The 16,340-nt window shown below is 33.8% G+C and overlaps 4 protein-coding genes across 4 annotated transcripts; 2 read left to right on the top strand and 2 right to left on the bottom strand.

Moving 5' to 3' along the window:
- Positions 1-1,863: 1,863 nt before the first annotated feature.
- Positions 1,864-3,947, bottom strand: LOC105965422 (profilin-3). The gene is made up of 3 exons (XM_012989963.2): positions 3,354-3,947; positions 2,999-3,136; positions 1,864-2,358 (listed from the first exon to the last, which is right to left on the bottom strand). Exons 1-3 carry the CDS (start codon positions 3,483-3,485, stop codon positions 2,224-2,226), a joined length of 405 nt encoding a protein of 134 aa, XP_012845417.2. The 5' UTR covers positions 3,486-3,947; the 3' UTR covers positions 1,864-2,223.
- A 1,979-nt stretch (positions 3,948-5,926) lies between these two features.
- On the top strand, positions 5,927-7,785 carry LOC105965481 (profilin). The gene is made up of 4 exons (XM_012990028.2): positions 5,927-6,228; positions 7,005-7,142; positions 7,320-7,461; positions 7,554-7,785. Exons 1-3 carry the CDS (start codon positions 6,106-6,108, stop codon positions 7,452-7,454), a joined length of 396 nt encoding a protein of 131 aa, XP_012845482.1. The 5' UTR covers positions 5,927-6,105; the 3' UTR covers positions 7,455-7,461; positions 7,554-7,785.
- Positions 7,786-9,270: 1,485 nt separating this feature from the next.
- Positions 9,271-12,671, bottom strand: LOC105965480 (glucan endo-1,3-beta-glucosidase 13). The gene is made up of 4 exons (XM_012990027.2): positions 12,275-12,671; positions 9,991-11,277; positions 9,822-9,852; positions 9,271-9,710 (listed from the first exon to the last, which is right to left on the bottom strand). Exons 1-4 carry the CDS (start codon positions 12,333-12,335, stop codon positions 9,587-9,589), a joined length of 1,503 nt encoding a protein of 500 aa, XP_012845481.2. The 5' UTR covers positions 12,336-12,671; the 3' UTR covers positions 9,271-9,586.
- A 2,544-nt stretch (positions 12,672-15,215) lies between these two features.
- On the top strand, positions 15,216-16,171 carry LOC105965435 (uncharacterized). Its single transcript, XM_012989977.2, has 2 exons — positions 15,216-15,531; positions 15,749-16,171. Exons 1-2 carry the CDS (start codon positions 15,329-15,331, stop codon positions 16,056-16,058), a joined length of 513 nt encoding a protein of 170 aa, XP_012845431.2. The 5' UTR covers positions 15,216-15,328; the 3' UTR covers positions 16,059-16,171.
- Positions 16,172-16,340: the final 169 nt, after the last annotated feature.

Genomic DNA, 16,340 nt, shown 5'->3' with positions numbered 1-16,340 from the left:
TCAGCAAAATCATGCAACATTATTTTTCTTCTCTCAATCAAAGCATTATGGTTGTTGCATTCATAGAATACTTGTACCATACAATTATTTAATTTGTCCACCCCAAATTTCTATTATTATTAATATTTTTTTTTTATTATCATAGATTAACCGTTCTAAATTTATTTCTTGGACTATTTCAAATTAAAAAATAATTTTGTAAATTAAAAAGAAAACTAATATTCTCTTACCTAAAGTTGACATGGTACAAGTAGGGCTGATATCGGGACATGTGAGCCGAGTTTGGGTCGACTCAAACTCATATACCATCAAGTATCGTTACTATAAAGTCATGATCATATGCCAACTGACTTCATTAGTATAAGCCCAAGTTCGGCTCACGTATTTTTTCGAGTTTCGGGTTTATATCGGGCTTCGTTACTAAAGAACTGTAATGAGTAAAAAATATTATGAAAAATAAGTGATACACACGATTTAACTTCATTAAAGCCAATCCAAAGAAACCCTAAGCAACATTTGCAAGTTATTGGAAAAACTTAGAAACAAAACCGAAACAAGTGAAATAAAATTAGTATCACTTATTATTGGAAACAATTTATATTCTGAAAAACAAAGTTTATTTTTTACGAGCCTCAAATTTTAAAAAAGTACATTTATATATTTTTCCGATATTTTAAAAGTAAGTTTTGCTAAAAGGGACACCAAAAATGAAATATTTCTTACTTATAATATATCGAATCTCCAATATTAAATTTTATTCCTATATCAAATATATATTAATGTGAAATGATAGCATTATATGATCAACTTGCATATATGAACAAGGTATATGAACACTTGGGCCTAATCAATTCACTAGTGTAATTAATTTTGAAATTATAAACACAATCGGTAGAATCTTTACAACCAACTACGATAAATAATACCATAATTAATATAATAATTTTTTTAATATTATAAAAAATAAATTATTATTATTATTATTTTTTTTTTTTTTTTTTTTTGTACCGTTATATAAAATCCAATATGAATTGTGTACAGTAGTGAACTTGTCCACTGCCAACAATGCTGAAAGACCAGAGACCGTTGTTTTGTATCAAACACAGAAAAGAGAGGGACCAGACAAACTAACGAGGCTGTCTTCTTCACCACTCCTACTAATATATATATATATATATATTATCACTGGAAAATTCATGCCAAATTATAGCTGAATCAAATAATTCAAATTCCACAAGGTGTAACAATTACTGTGAAAATTAATTTAAGGGTATTCAGATTAAAAAAAAAAAAAAAAAAAAACAAGTAATGTGTGCTAGGTGAGATTAGTTAAATTGTGTGTGTGTATTTTTGCCAAACACTTCTCAATAGGTACAATTTGCGATGTAGAAGTAAACTTCAGCAGCGACCGTTAGGTTAAACTTATTTTAAACAACTGATAAGTTTTTACGTCTAATAAGTTGTTTTAAGAGCTACTAAGTTGTTAAGTCTTATAATTAGCTTATAAGCTATTTTAAGATAAAAGGATGAGATAGATGTACATTTTAAGAATTTTTCTTTTTAAACTACGTAACATTTTGAAAGAGCTTATAAGTTATTTTTAACACTTTATAAGCTTAGCCGAAAACCCTCTTAATAGTATGTTCATAAAGGCAAAAAAAAAGTAGTATGAAAATAAGAAGGGTGGTTGGGTAAAGGTTGTTCAATTTATTTAATGTATAGATATTTATGCAACTTTTGATCAACAAAAGGGACTTCAAATTCAATGCAGGAAGTTGGTGCGATCGCATACGATCTTCAGCCCTCGAACGGGACCGTAAAAATAAAATCTTTTGCAACAACGAGTGGGAAAATGATAATACGAACGGAAAAAAAACATACATAAAAACTAAGGCCTCGTTTGGCTGCCAAGATAGAAGTCGTACATCTGTGGCCTCTAAAAACAATGAGCAATACATAAATTGCTACAAAATGTTGAGGCCTTTATCAAAACCACACTAACTGTATTTTGTTTAAACAGAAAACAAGAAATACATTCGAATTAAAAAATGAACCGTGTCGAAATAGCCACGACTGCTCACTTATTGTCCTCCCAAACTAACTCTTATACCTCAAAAAAGAACGCACACGAGCATCAAATGCACATAAAAAATGTGGGAAAAAAAAAAAAGGAAAATCTAGTACTCGGTCTCGATCGGAAAAGCATTTAATTCCTTGAAAGCTCTACATGCCTTGATCGAGGAGATAATCGGCCAACCTCTCAACAACCATGTTGCACTGTCCAGGTGTCACAGGCTCCTCGTAGAGACCGAAAACTAGTGATTGGCCCGTTTTCTTAATAGTTATTCCTCCGGACCCCTGCAAAAATAATAATAAAAAGGAAAACAATGTTGAAATTTACCTTTTAAAAATGTTGCGAACAAGAAGATAGCTTATTATGTGTAGTTGTAAACATTTAAATATATGGATTTTCCTGTACTTGTAAAAATGTTGGAATTTCTTCACTATGTCAATCGTTCTTAAAAAAATGGATATAAAACACGTTAAATATTCGATGTTTTTTTCGCTGTAAATTAGTATAAAAACGGGCATAAAGCTAATTGTGCGTAATTTTAATCATGATATGGAATTTCCTGCAGTTTCCAGCATCCATAAGAAAAAAAAAAAAAAAAACTTCGACTTATCAAATAATTCATTAAAAAAAAAAAGAGCACGTGAGATATTAAATTTGAAGTATTTGAGAAATTCGACAATTCATAACAAGATTGGAGTGCGGCATAAAATCAAGTCTGCCTGTTGAATGACCATCTCAACAAAAGCTTAAGTTGTTAGTGAAATGTATCATTTAATATTAATATCTCCAATATGCGTCGATCCAACAAGGCAAGATTCAAAGAATTATAGTTTTCCCGAGTTGAAGTTTTGTATATCGGATGCAATGCTGGAAAATTTAAATCCGAATTACGGGATATTTTATTTTTTTGCAAAATTTATTTACCTTCTTGCCACGAATAACAGCACCGGGCTCCCCTTGGATCACCATATACTTTGCCCCTCCAAGGAACAAACCAGTCGGGGCAAGATGCCCCGGCTCGTTGAAATCAGTCAGTATGCCGTTGATCTCCTCCGGCTTGAACTGCAAATTAAAAATAAATAATTAAAAAAAAAAAAAAAATTACAGATTAGTTTTAGTTAAGAAAATAAATTAAACACAAAATCATTTTTCTTGTTGGGGATTAAAAATGCATGCAGAGAGGTAATGTAAATGCATAGATATACGTATGGGACAATTCGTCGAACACATAACAGGCATTATATATATACATATAGATACAAAAAGAATGAGGATGAACCTGAGGGAAGGTGGAGCTCTGAGCCCAAACAGCGCCGTCGTGTCCGAGGATTGCGGCGGCGGCGAGGCGGAGGCCGGCCTGACCATCGATGTCACACATCAAATGGTCATCGACGTATGTTTGCCACGACATTTTTTTTTCTTCTTTCTTCTGCAAATTCACACACACACACACACAAAAACAAAAACACAGACAAACAAAACAAGATTTGAATGATAAAAGTTTGTTGAATGTGGGGTATTTGAAGCAGGGAATATTTCAAAAAGAAGTTAGTTATTGGAGGAGTATTTGAAGTAGGGAAAAAAGGCACGATCTTCTCGGCACCGTCCATAATTTGCCTTCAATTATCGTCCGTTTAACTTCCTTAATCCATGCCTTTGTACTTGTATGTATTTTTGGAAATTCAGAGAAATTAAAGGGGAATGAAGAGTTATTATTTTTTTTTTTACCATTTTTTTAATTTATCATACATTATTTTTTTTTTTTCACATTTTCACTTTATTCTATTTCTATGTCACACTCTAATTCAATATAATGTTATGTTGCAATTAAAAGTTAAATCATATGTATGCACCAGATAAATTATGTTCTCGTACATGAGCCACGCAAAAGATATGAATATTATTGGGCTGGTCTCTGTGCAACTAGCTTTGATCTAAGTCTTTGAAGAAAAAAATCGAACTCGAATCATTAGACGCAGTATTTTCCTACTCCGATCCACTAATTAGGACATTCTTGAAGTGCTAAGGTACATTTGTCATTTGCTCATATGTGACAATTTGATTAACCTAGTGAAATTTTATTCCAAAACTTCAAATCAACTTCAATTTGATTAATGTAGTGAATGTATATAATTATAAGTGCGATTGTTTATAACAAATACAGGTCTACGCAAAGTCGTAAGACCATGTATGTGGCTAACTTCTGTCCAATGCTAAAAGGTCAAGAAAGTTGGTGACCTGGTGACAAGGGAGCCGGCGACCGAAACCCCGGTGAACGGCAACCGTAATTATAATCGCTCTAAAATAAAGAAAAATCTTATCTGAGAAGTTCCGACCCGCACAAAAAGCGTAACCCCTAATAATGGGCTTTTATATAATGATGACACAATATGGCAATTACTTTCCTGGCCCAGTGTAATGGGCTAATATATGCTACTAATGTTAAATTCGAGGGGCGTATCCTAAAATTTATGTGTTAGTGTTAAATTTTTATATTGTTGGGTAGAAAAAAATAATATATTATTGGATTATAGGAAAATAGTTAAATACATCAAATAACTAAAATATCAAGTTCATTAATTGTGTGTGTCTATATATATATATTATCTCCATTAACCGAGAGTAATAAGCGAAAATTCAAAAAGCAAAAAAGTACAATTAATATTTTATTAAATTCTAAAATAACAAATAATTGGAAACAAAACAAAGTTCTCAACAAAAAATTGGTGATATTGGTTTTTACCCCTTTTATTTCCTGTTCTACTTCTCCTGCTAGTTATTTTTTTTTTCTTCGATAATGAAGAAACGTGCAGCCAACCATATAAATGCACTGTATAAACTTTTTAATCATTTTTCCTAACTAATGTCATTGTTTCTACGTCTTTTTTATCGAGCAACTTTCTTCCTTTAGCTTTCTCCCTCTTTCTTTTGCTTTTCTTCTTTTTTCCTTTCCATTTCTCCCTGGCATTTGTATTATTTTCCCTTTTTTCACTTATTAATATATTTGTTTCAATAATTAATAGGGTAAATTACAAAAAACCCCCTGAGGTATGGTCAAATTACAAAAAAACCCCTCTTGTTTGGATAATTACATATACCCCCCTCAACTATGATTTTTTCTTACACCTCCACCCTTATTGTGCCAAATTCAATATAATCATCTAGATTCCGTGTAATGTGCTCTAGTTTGTATTCGTTTTGTGTAAAAATACAGTTTCTGATGCACTACAAACTGATATACACAAGCTAAAAATCACATATTATGATCATCTTACTTCATAATGTAGAATTCGAATGGTATAAAACGGGTACAAAAGTGATAATATTTCATATAAACTCGAAGATTCCACTAAATTTGAAGAACTGAGGGGGTGGTTGTAATTATCCAAACAAGAGGGGTGTTTTTGTAATTTGACCATACCTCAGGGGGGTGTTTGTAATTTACCCTAATTAATATAATTCGAATACACAATTTGATGAACTCACAGAAGTAAACCATTCCAATTTATGGTTTTATGTTTTATCTCTGTATCAATAATTGTAATTTTGACCTTTTATTTCTTTTCTGTTTTTCTTTTTTCTTTCACAAAGTGTAACTGTGAATGATTTATTGTATTTAGGAGTGCATAGTGCAATCAATTTTTTTCAAAAAAGTGCAAATTGCCAAAATACCATATTTATAGGGTGCAAAGTGGAATTAAGATTATTTGTAATTTTGACCTTTTATTTCTTTATTTTCCTTTTCTTTATTTCCTTGTATTAGTTGTGTATACCCATAAAGTGCCAATTCATTTGATATGTTAATTAGGGGAATAAACGAGTACATTATTAGAGGGGCAAAATAGACTTTTCACACAGAAAGATGCTCTTGGACCGCAAGCATAAAATGTGATGATTGCAGTACATAATCAGTCCACCGCACCATTCCTCTCTCTCATTCTACACACCCAGCACTTCGCGTTTTTTCGATTCCTTTTCTTCTCTCTCTCTCTCTCTTCTCTCTTTCTCTCTCTTCCACCAATAACGAAACGATGTCGTGGCAATCGTACATAGACGACCACTTGATGGCCGAAGTCGACGGCAACCACCTCACCTCCTCCGCCATCCTCGGCCACGACGGCAGCGTTTGGGCTCAGAGCGCCGCCTTCCCTCAGGTTTTATTTTTTTCTCTCTTCCTACTTTTTTTTTTAAATCGATTGAATTTGCGGATCTGATTGATTGACGGATGCTTGCCTTTCAACTTGATTTTACTCCGTTTGAGAATTGAGATTGATCTGATTGGAGATAGATTTATTCGATTTGATTGATTCTGTGGTTTGATTTAGTGCTCGGAGTTGTTAGATCCAACTGTAATTTGAATTTTTTTTAGTTGCTTTTGCTTGGGTATATTCGTTGCTGTTTGAATTTTCCCGATCTGGTTGATGAATATTTAGTTTACCTTGATTTTGTGCCGTTTTGAACTTGATTTGACTTGTGAGATCCGTTTAGTTTGTAGCTGATGGTTTCGATTTTTGTTGTATTTTGGTTTTTAAGTTCTTAGTATTCGTTGTAGTTGGATCCAGCTATTGGTTGATTTTTCTTTTCTGTTGTTTTGATCGGTTATATTCGTTGTTTGATAAATTAGAAGTTTTTGATTTTGTTTATATGCGTTTGGTAGGGTCGAAAAGCCGTTTATTGCTTGATATTAGATCATATTCCTCTCTTAAATTCTTTGATTAGGGTTATCAGTTTATTCTTTGATGCACATAAAATATCTGCTAAAATAAAATGAATAAAAAAATAAAAAATGTTTGAATAAAAACAAACCTTTTAAAATAAATAATTAAAAAGTCGTAGATGATCTTTTCGTGTAATTGCTCCCTAATTTCAATAATGTACTATTTGATTGATTTTATTGTCCTGTTTACGTATGAATTCAATGCTGGTGCAGTTGAAGCCCGAGGAGGTAACAGGTATCATGACTGACTTTGATACTCCCGGCTCGTTAGCTCCGACTGGATTGTACATTGGGGGAGCCAAGTACATGGTGATTCAAGGTGAACCTGGAGCAGTCATTAGAGGGAAGATGGTATTTCGATCTAATCTCTTTCTAATTTACTTAATTTCTTATTAATTCTGTATTAGTTTTGCTAATGGCTTCTAGTAGCAAAGGGCAAGAATCAAGATAATGGTGTGTTTGTCAATTAGTTATATGAAAACTTATGTTAACTTATTTTTTTAAAATGAATATATATTTTTGGTATAGGGAACTGGTGGTGTTACGATAAAAAAGACGAATTTGGCCTTGATCTTTGGCATCTACAATGAGCCAATGACTGGAGGTCAGTGCAACATGGTTGTCGAGAAGATTGGTGACTATCTTGTTGAACAAGGTCTTTAAGTGTTTGGTAAGTTGTTTCGCTTTCATGGTATTTAATTTGAATCGTAATAAGATTTTCCGGCCATTAACCTAGGGCTTTGTTTTGACTTCACTTTGCAGCGATTGTGCTCTACTATACGGTATTTGAAGTTGTGGGTTCTTGGTTATGACGAAAGTTTGGTGTTTCAAAAGTGATAGATTCGGTCTCTCTTTTGCGTTTTCCGGTTATTGAAAAAAAACTGTTATTATGATTCCATGTGAGTAAATTATGTATTTTTGGGTGGTTCTTTGGATGGGTGTTCTGATTTTATAGACATCTTTTTGCAAATACAGAATTGGCTTTGATACTTAATTTGTGCTTCCTCACCATTTTTTGTGGACAATGTGGTCTTATGTTTTATGCCTTTCTTTTTTCTATTTTATTTATTATTATTATTGTGGCTTCAAATTCATTATTATTTTAAATGAAACTTGCACTAAGATATACCCAAACTACTTATCTTCTTCTGGCATTACAAACCATACAAAGATATGGTACACCATTTTCATGCCAGCTAACCAATTTGAGTGGATTGGGTACACGAACTAGTGAAGTAAAACGATACATTGAATTTCGACTTGCACGTTTATTGGGTTATGGTCTGCTCTCCTATTTTGACGAACTGGGATATGAAAAATGTCGGTTCAGATAAAATAATACTGTTTGGACTTTCAAACGCAGTTTTGATCATTTTCTAGTCTGAATTTCGTAAAACTCAAAGTGCTGGATTCGTAATTCCTTGAATTAGTTTTGTAATCTAGCTTGAATCACTAAGATTGAATGTCGGTTTAGAAAGATATTGCGTGAATCACTAAGATTGAATGCCTTCATTTTTTATGTTTTGAGTTTTGTAGAATTCAAAACGTAACTCGTTCACGCGTAAGTTTATTATCGACATTCAATTTAACTGATTCAAGTTGGATTAGAAAGCTAACATAAAAGAACCGCAATTTCTATGTTTTGGTTTTACCAAGATCAAACTAGAAAATTGTCAAAATTAAGTTCAAAGTCAAAATAGTATTAGCAAAATTGACAAAGTAACCTTTCTCATTTGGAATTCTTGTAACAAATCCACTTATTAGGTTCTCATTATTTAGTGAAGTTTATCTATCATCTGTCTAGAAAGTCCATTGACAGATAATAAATTATTTTTTAATTTCTGGCCAAAAGACAACTCTTGATCATTGCTAAACAAAACTAAAAATATTCCCATTTGCCAATATAATATTTTAAAGACATTTGTTTACCTCATTAATTTATCATCATAACCACTTGTTGTCAATCATGGGTTGGCTGTAGCTTGGACATCTTCATTTTTTAGTTTCAAAATTACACATATATTAACATTTAATTGAAGTGTGACAGAGTTTAGCTGACCTTTTCAATTGCACCTATTATAAACTTTGATTGATTATGACATGTTATCCTTGTAACTATTATGCAACGAAGTGCAGCTTGTGGATCATGGTTAGCCTAATCAAGCTCTGCCTTGCTTATCAGCCAAATCGAGCTCCTACGAATTTTAATCATAACGACAAGTGGTAACGAAACTTGATTTTTTTTTCTCCACATATTTTTATTCTCATAAGACGAGCTCGAACAAAGTTTGTTTAGATTATCGAAACAAAATATGAGTAAAATTATTAATGATCGAGCTTTAAATCGAAAATATATCGATTTCCATCCTCTCATAAATCACGTTCGAAACATGTACACACACGATTCTCCACCATTTATCGCATCTTAAGCATCCATTCCACCATACATAACATTTGTCAAAAAACTACAATAACGCCATTTGGATAAGCAATGCCTTTAAGCTAATTTAGCACGGGTTTACGGCTTATATCGCAAGTCGCAACTCGGAAGTTCAATTCTTCAATCCCATTGCAACGAATACAAATTAAAATCTCGAGCATACAATTAGTTCTTATGTATGCTCTATCATCCTAGAAAAAAAGATTTGTCTAACTAAAGCTATCATACATAATAATTCCTTAGTTTTTTTTTTTTGGTCAAAAATTGGGTTGAATAGAGATAGCTAGCTAGCTGCTATACATACACATGCAGTTGGATAACTCCCTGCTCGTTTTTTCTTCATATGAACCGAATCTTACAGAAACGCCGATGAACCAATCAACAAGCAACCAACGGCGATCCATATGGAGATTGCCTTTACGCACGATGAAGATTTCGAAGGACTAACTGTTGCATTAGCTGCTGCAGTCTTGTTTGTCCTGACGAAATTTAAATCACAGAAAAAAAAATTAGTTCTAGGAAAATCAACGAGCTCTTGCTATAAAATATATAAAAATATAAACAAACTATTAAACAATATTTACGCATACCCGAAAACCATATACATGCAGTTGTCATAACCTACATAAATCAACAGAACATTAAAATAGGTCAATTTTCATTAAATCAAAGGTAGTTGAAATGATATATATATATATATATATATATATATATATATATATATATATATATATATATATATATATACATGAGACTTACTTGGATTCTTGTTTGTTCTAAAACCTGCACCACCAAAAGTGCAAGCAATATCAGTAGCTCCATTTTGCTGGTAATAGCTATTAAATGCATACGAAGCATGCGAAGCCAAGCTATCCGGCTCGAAGCAAGGCTGGCTCGGCTGAATAGCCGAACAGTCCACATTTCCGGGCCCACAAGCCCAATCAAGCCCGTTCCTCAAATCACTTTCCGAAGCATTATTCGAAGCAACACACCAAGTCCCATTATTCAACCCCCCGGTGAAATTCCCCCCCGCAGTAGTGTCCAATGCACCACCCCCGCTCCTCCCCGTGAAATCAAGATTGTACACGCTCGTCTGGTCGGGAAAAAACAACCCCCAATTCCTCTCCGATTCCAATCCGGGCTTCCGGTTCTCGTTGAACAAAGAGAATATGTACGTATCTATTTCTTCACCTGGCTTCGCGGGTGTGCCCGTGTTATTTATCACATGTCGAATTAAATTCGTATTGTACGTTTGCGCATTATCTGGTGTAGCTGCAGTCTCTTTCGGCGAACCCTTTGTGGGCCACCCTGTTTCTGTCACCATAATCTCGACAGTTCGGAAATTGAGAGCGGTGAGTGCGAAATTAATCGCGTCTATTTGTGCGTCGAACATGTTGGTGTATAACAAACCGGTATTAGGATCAATCACTTCCGAAGATGATTCGAATAAAGCGTAGTCCAGAGAAACATTTGTAGTGGAATCTCGATAAGCGTAATAAGGGTATAAGTTGACCATGAACGGTGAATTATGCTCCGCAAGAAACTCGAGCATCGGTTTGAGAAAAAACGCGTGCTTGCTGTCGAAGGCACCAGCGGAAGGAGGGAAAGAGCGCGACATCACACCTAGTGAGTGTGTGCTCGAGATTTTGATTTTCCGATGAAGTGCGGCTTTTTTAAGGGCGGTGAATATGTTCTGCATGGCGGGGACCACTAGGGAGGAGACGTTGTTGGGGGCTTCAGTGACTTCGGCTCCGACGGTGATGTGAGTGACTTTGGTGGCGGGGTAGTAAGGGAGGAGGGTGTTCTTGAGCCAGGTGTCGGCGTTTGTTTGGAACTGGGAGAAGGGGAGTAGGTCGGAGTTTGGGATTGCGATAATGAGTTCGATGTTTGTGTTGGCAAAGGCTTTGAGGAGTTGGATGTTGGAATCGTAGATACGTACGTATTTGATGTTGTGGAGTTGGATGAGCTGGACGGCCTTTTCGGGTGGTGGGAGGTCGTCGGCATTTCGGCCGTAGCATATCCCGATTTTACCGCCTCTACATGTGCCTATGAGATAAAAAAAGATTGAATTTTTTTTTAAAGATTGATTCTTGATAATCAAATCTCAGAAATGATTATGTAAGAAGTTGTAATTCAAGAAAGCGCAAGATTGAATCTTGGTACGACATAAAAGAATGACTATGTAAGAAGTTGTTATTCGAGAAAGCGCAAGATTGAATCTTGGTAATAACTAATAAGACATCAAGAATGACTACGTAACAAGTTGTTATTCAAGAAAGAGAAGAAAGAATTCTAACATATGTATATTTGAAATGTTCATGAGTAGGTTATCTAGTATTTCTACTTGATTTATTTTTTTTCAAATCGAACAATGAAATCATGGCTTCAATCAAACAACAAATCATGTAATAACACAGCCAACATGTATAGTAAAAATGAACATGTCACATTGATTATATATCCACATTTCGAAACCATTTTTTGATACCCTAATGTTTCCCTACTTGGATAAATTTCCACACTAATCATTATTTTAGGACACGATTAATGTAGGAATAAGAATTTGCTGCTACAAAGAAACTTAGAAAGCATTTACAATGTGGTAATTAAAAATGAAATAAAAGCCCAACACTTGAGAGTTGAAACCCTCCACCCAAAAAAATACTCATCCTAAAAACCTAATTAAGCAATTTAATTAGCCACCGACAAGTATTAATCATTATCCAAAGTCCCAAAAATTACACAACTGCCCTTAATGAAGTTAAGGAAGCAATCAGAAATAAAACCACTACTTTGGCAATGAATCAATTTCAGCTGTGTAAATGAAATGAGCTGAGCCGGCTCGACAAAAGCTCGAACTCGAACTCGAGACTCGGCTCGTTTACACACCTAATTAGTTTGAAGGGTGCCCCAAAATCTAGAGACAGAAATAAACTAATTAATACTACCATTGTACAATAGGCATTGTCAAAAATGTTCAAAAAGAGCTCAAATTTACACCCCACACACACACACACACACACACACACACACACACACTTACCAAGAAACAAGAAGAGCTGAAAACAAATGAAGACAAGCTGCACAAATCCGCCACTCCCCATTTGCTCGATCCACAGTTGATGTAAGAGATCGATTAAAAAAAAAAAAAATCCCACACTGTTTTTTTTTTTCTTCTTTTTTTTTTTGCTCAATGCTTGCTAGCTATAACTTAATTTGTTTGATTCAAATTCAATTTTTGTTAAAGATGGAATCTTTTTCAACGGTACTCTTTTTTTCTACAACGTCTCTCTTACGAAGTACAGTGACAACACAGAAAAAAAGGGCCCTCTCTTCGAGCTCCGTTCTAGAGAGAGAAACAAGAAAGAGAAGTATGTGCTTGTACTCTGTGTGCATGTGTCGGGCAGTGTGTGTGTGTGTGTGTGTGTTGCTGTGTCAGCAAGGTGATGTTTGTCAGTTTGTTTGATGTAATACGGACTTGAAATAAATTTATTAAATCCAGCTAAGAAAATGTTTCTTGATTCCGGAGAAAAGATTATTTATTTATAATTTATTTTATAAAGTTGTATGGTGGGATATTGTTGGCATGTCTGTAAACTCGGTTCCCCACATAAAATCCACTGTTTCTGCTTCCCCATATCTCGAGTTCGCATGCTCCTCAAATATCAACGGTCACCGTCAATTTATTTTCAAGCCCTTCTACTTTACCTTTATTTCAATTAGGGTAGTGATATACGCAGGCCAAATTAAACATTCAGGCACTTTTTTACCATGATTTTTTACCTTTTTACCATAACTATTTACCTTTTGTACTATTCCTACCCAATTAAAAATAAAAAAAAAAATAAAAAAAAAAATTAATTTTTTGTGCTCGTGCAAAAACACACGAGCATTTCAACAGTGCTCATCTGATTTCACACGAGCACTGTTGAAATGCTCGCATGTTTTTGCACGAGCATCTTATAATTCTATAAAAAAAATTATATAAAAAAAAAAAAAAATTTAATCTGCTCGTGTAAAAACACACGAGTGGTTGCAAAGTGCTCGTGTGATTTCACACGAGCACTTTGCAACCACTCGTGTGTTTTTACACGAGCAATTAAAAAAAAAATTAATAATAAAAAGGCCTACTCGTGTGGATTTACACGAGCACAGTGGATGCGCTCGTGTAAATTCACACGAGCAGGCCAACGTGTGATTTTTTTCGTTTTTTTTTCCGGATTCGTAATCTACATAACAAGAGGATCGTAAAAACGTAAAAATTATCTCCGATCTGTTGACGATTTGCACGGGTTTTGCGAAAGAAAATCGAAAGGTTAAGAGAGTTTTTGAGTTTTTTTACTTTTTGTTTTTTTAAGAATGGTAAAAAATGTGCCTGAATGTTTAATTTTGGCCTGCACAAATCATTTCAGTTTCAATTAATATCTTCAAATTTATTTTATCTTCTTACGAATAATGAATAAAATATTCCAATAGTTTAACCAAATATATTATATTAATTTTTATAATAGTTTTATTTTATATGGGTATGTAAAAATATGTACATACATACAATACACGTGTTGACCTTTTAATGTTAAATCACAAAGCCCATTTAGGAGAATTCAAGAAACATTAAATGGGTTTGATCTTCACAATTTGGGCCTTTTCCAATCTAGATGGACTTTGAACTTCTAAATATATATTTGAAACTAATTTATTTAAAAATTCATACAATTGTTCAAATGATTAATTTAAGATATTAGAAGAAATAGCCATTATCAGATATCTCAGCTCGGCTCAATAAATTTTTTATTACAACAATATTTGGTGGAAAAATAAAAATAAAATATTGGGATTTTTAGTTGATGCTCTTCAAATGTTAATTTGGCAATCAAAAAATCTTTCAAGTCAGCAAAGTAGAGAATGTCGAGAACTACTACCATGTGTCCGAAGTAGTCGCATGGGATGGCTCCGCTCGCTGCTGCTGCCCAATCTCAGCCCAAGAGTATTTTGAGCTCGTAACAACTACGTATCTGATTAGCCGAGAGGATGGATCCACTTATTATTTCTCAAATGTCAATTAATAAGTAACTCAAGAGTATTTGAACCTGCAAGAGTAGAGGTTTTCGAAGATATGTAACTACTACGTAGTCGAGAGGAAGGATCCACTCATTGTTTCTTAATGTCAGTTAAGCAATTCGAGAGTATTTGAGCCCGCAAGAGAATAGATCAATTAATTAGCCCGCAGGAGAAGAGATCCATTCATTAACCTACAAAAGAGTTGATTGTTTCTATGTGTATGAGGTAGTCTAAAGGACGACTCTACTCGTTGATATCCAAATGTCGATTGGAAAACTCAAGAGTATTTGAACCCGCACGAATGAAGATCCGCTCGTTAACCTATAGTTGATTGAGCCCGTTAAAGAAGAGATTCATTCATTAAACAGAACAGTTGATTATTTCTCCGTGTATGAGGTAGTTTACAACACTACTCTACTCGTTGATGTTCGAATGTCGATTGAAGGACTCTCGGATATCTAAACCTGCAAGAATGCATATCCGCTCGTTAACCTACAAAATAATTGAAAACGCTAGATCCAAAAAGCACACCATTAAAGCCCAGTCATTACTTTGTGGGGACAAAGAATGCCATAATAGATATTGTATGATCCAATCCACCTTAAAAATTCCCTAAAGTGCAAAAGTGATGACTCGGATTTGGATAAATCTCTTCAAATATATATATATATATAATTATATATATAGGTCTTATCCTCTTGCATGTACTTTTCACTTTAAAAAATAAAATTAAAAATAATAGATATATTATGTGAAATTGAAAATGACCAAACCTAGCTACTTCTATAAGGATAATAACAAACAAACACATCTTGGAAAATAATATTAAAAACGTGTAAAATAAATTGATCATCATCACAAACCCTTCATTAACATCCACATATATCTAGCTCCCCTCCACCTATACATACAAAATACACATACATATATACATATATATATGCTCCATTTTTATAAAGAGACGACTCATTACATTTTTCAAGCTCTCTGAAACTTATTATCAAGTTTGATTTATTTATTTATTCCAAGAAATTAAATGGGATCCAATAATAATTATACGTGGGGGATTATCAAGAAAGATGAAGAAAATTGCGAATCAGATATGGAATATTCTTCATCATCAGCAGCAGACGAATCAACAGATGACACGTCATCATCTTCTTCATCATCTGATAGTAATTCTTGCGGCGGCGGCCCTCTCTTCCATTTGGCTGAGCTCATGTCTCAACTCCCCATTAAGTAAGTAATTTCTCTGTGTGTGTGTGTGTGTCTCTCTCTCTCTCTCTCTCTCTCTCTCTCTCTCTCTATATATATATATATATATATATATATGTATATATATATATATATATATATATATATATGTATATATATATATATATATATATGTTTACACGTGTTTGTGTGTGTAAATGTGTGAAATTAATTGTGGTGATCGATGATTAAAAATTTGCAGGAGGGGTTTATCGAAGTATTACCATGGAAAATCGCAGACGTTTGGATCGCTGGCGAGTGTGGAGAGCGTTGACGATCTCGGGAAGAAGGATCGCCAAACGACGTCGTACAGCCGAAGGATGAAATCTTCTTCATCATGCAAAAGTAGTGGTGGCTATGGCGGAAATTTGTTAAATAATAATCACAGAAGGAAATTACTGTTTTGCCCCAAGGCAACTATTGCAAAGAGGTCTGCTGCTACTACTCCTAAAACACCATTTTCACCTTCTCTATCTGCTAAGCCAGCTTCTGCATTAATGTTGGTTAGTTGATCCTACAAAACAATTAATCTTTATTTATATATATATATATATATATATATATATATATATATATATATATATATATATATATATATAGAGAGAGAGAGAGAGAGAGAGAGAAAGACATTGTTATTCAAACGTGTTTTTAATTTATTAAAAATTGTAAAATGGCCCATAACTCATAAGGCTTCCTTCCCGCAGGTGTCAGACACGAAATGTGTTCGAAATGCGAAAATATTAATAAATTGAAGTTTTCGTGTAGCATAGACACTTATTTTAAACTTGATTAAC

Source organism: Erythranthe guttata, chromosome 11 (assembly GCF_056151865.1).
Source record: "Erythranthe guttata isolate IM_541 chromosome 11, IM_541, whole genome shotgun sequence".
Classification (NCBI taxonomy): domain Eukaryota; kingdom Viridiplantae; phylum Streptophyta; class Magnoliopsida; order Lamiales; family Phrymaceae; genus Erythranthe; species Erythranthe guttata.
Note: the sequence above shows the minus strand (reverse complement) of the source record. Positions and strands in the feature narration are given on the sequence as shown.

Bases quoted from the DNA above. Each gene is read 5' to 3' on its own strand.
- LOC105965422 (XM_012989963.2), bottom strand. From the start codon at position 3,485: ATGTCGTGGCAAACATACGTCGATGACCATTTGATGTGTGACATCGAT. The intron at 3,137-3,353 runs GTTCATCCTCAT...TTTAATTTGCAG, and splicing joins AGAGCTCCACCTTCCCTCAG to TTCAAGCCGGAGGAGATCAA. The intron at 2,359-2,998 runs GTAAATAAATTT...TTATTTTTGCAG, and splicing joins CTGTTATTCGTGGCAAGAAG to GGGTCCGGAGGAATAACTAT.
- LOC105965481 (XM_012990028.2), top strand. From the start codon at position 6,106: ATGTCGTGGCAATCGTACATAGACGACCACTTGATGGCCGAAGTCGAC. The intron at 6,229-7,004 runs GTTTTATTTTTT...ATGCTGGTGCAG, and splicing joins AGAGCGCCGCCTTCCCTCAG to TTGAAGCCCGAGGAGGTAAC. The intron at 7,143-7,319 runs GTATTTCGATCT...TTTTTGGTATAG, and splicing joins CAGTCATTAGAGGGAAGATG to GGAACTGGTGGTGTTACGAT.
- LOC105965480 (XM_012990027.2), bottom strand. From the start codon at position 12,335: ATGGGGAGTGGCGGATTTGTGCAGCTTGTCTTCATTTGTTTTCAGCTC. The intron at 11,278-12,274 runs GTAAGTGTGTGT...TTTATCTCATAG, and splicing joins TCAGCTCTTCTTGTTTCTTG to GCACATGTAGAGGCGGTAAA. The intron at 9,853-9,990 runs GTAAGTCTCATG...TGATTTATGTAG, and splicing joins TAGAACAAACAAGAATCCAA to GTTATGACAACTGCATGTAT.
- LOC105965435 (XM_012989977.2), top strand. From the start codon at position 15,329: ATGGGATCCAATAATAATTATACGTGGGGGATTATCAAGAAAGATGAA. The intron at 15,532-15,748 runs GTAAGTAATTTC...AAAAATTTGCAG, and splicing joins ATGTCTCAACTCCCCATTAA to GAGGGGTTTATCGAAGTATT.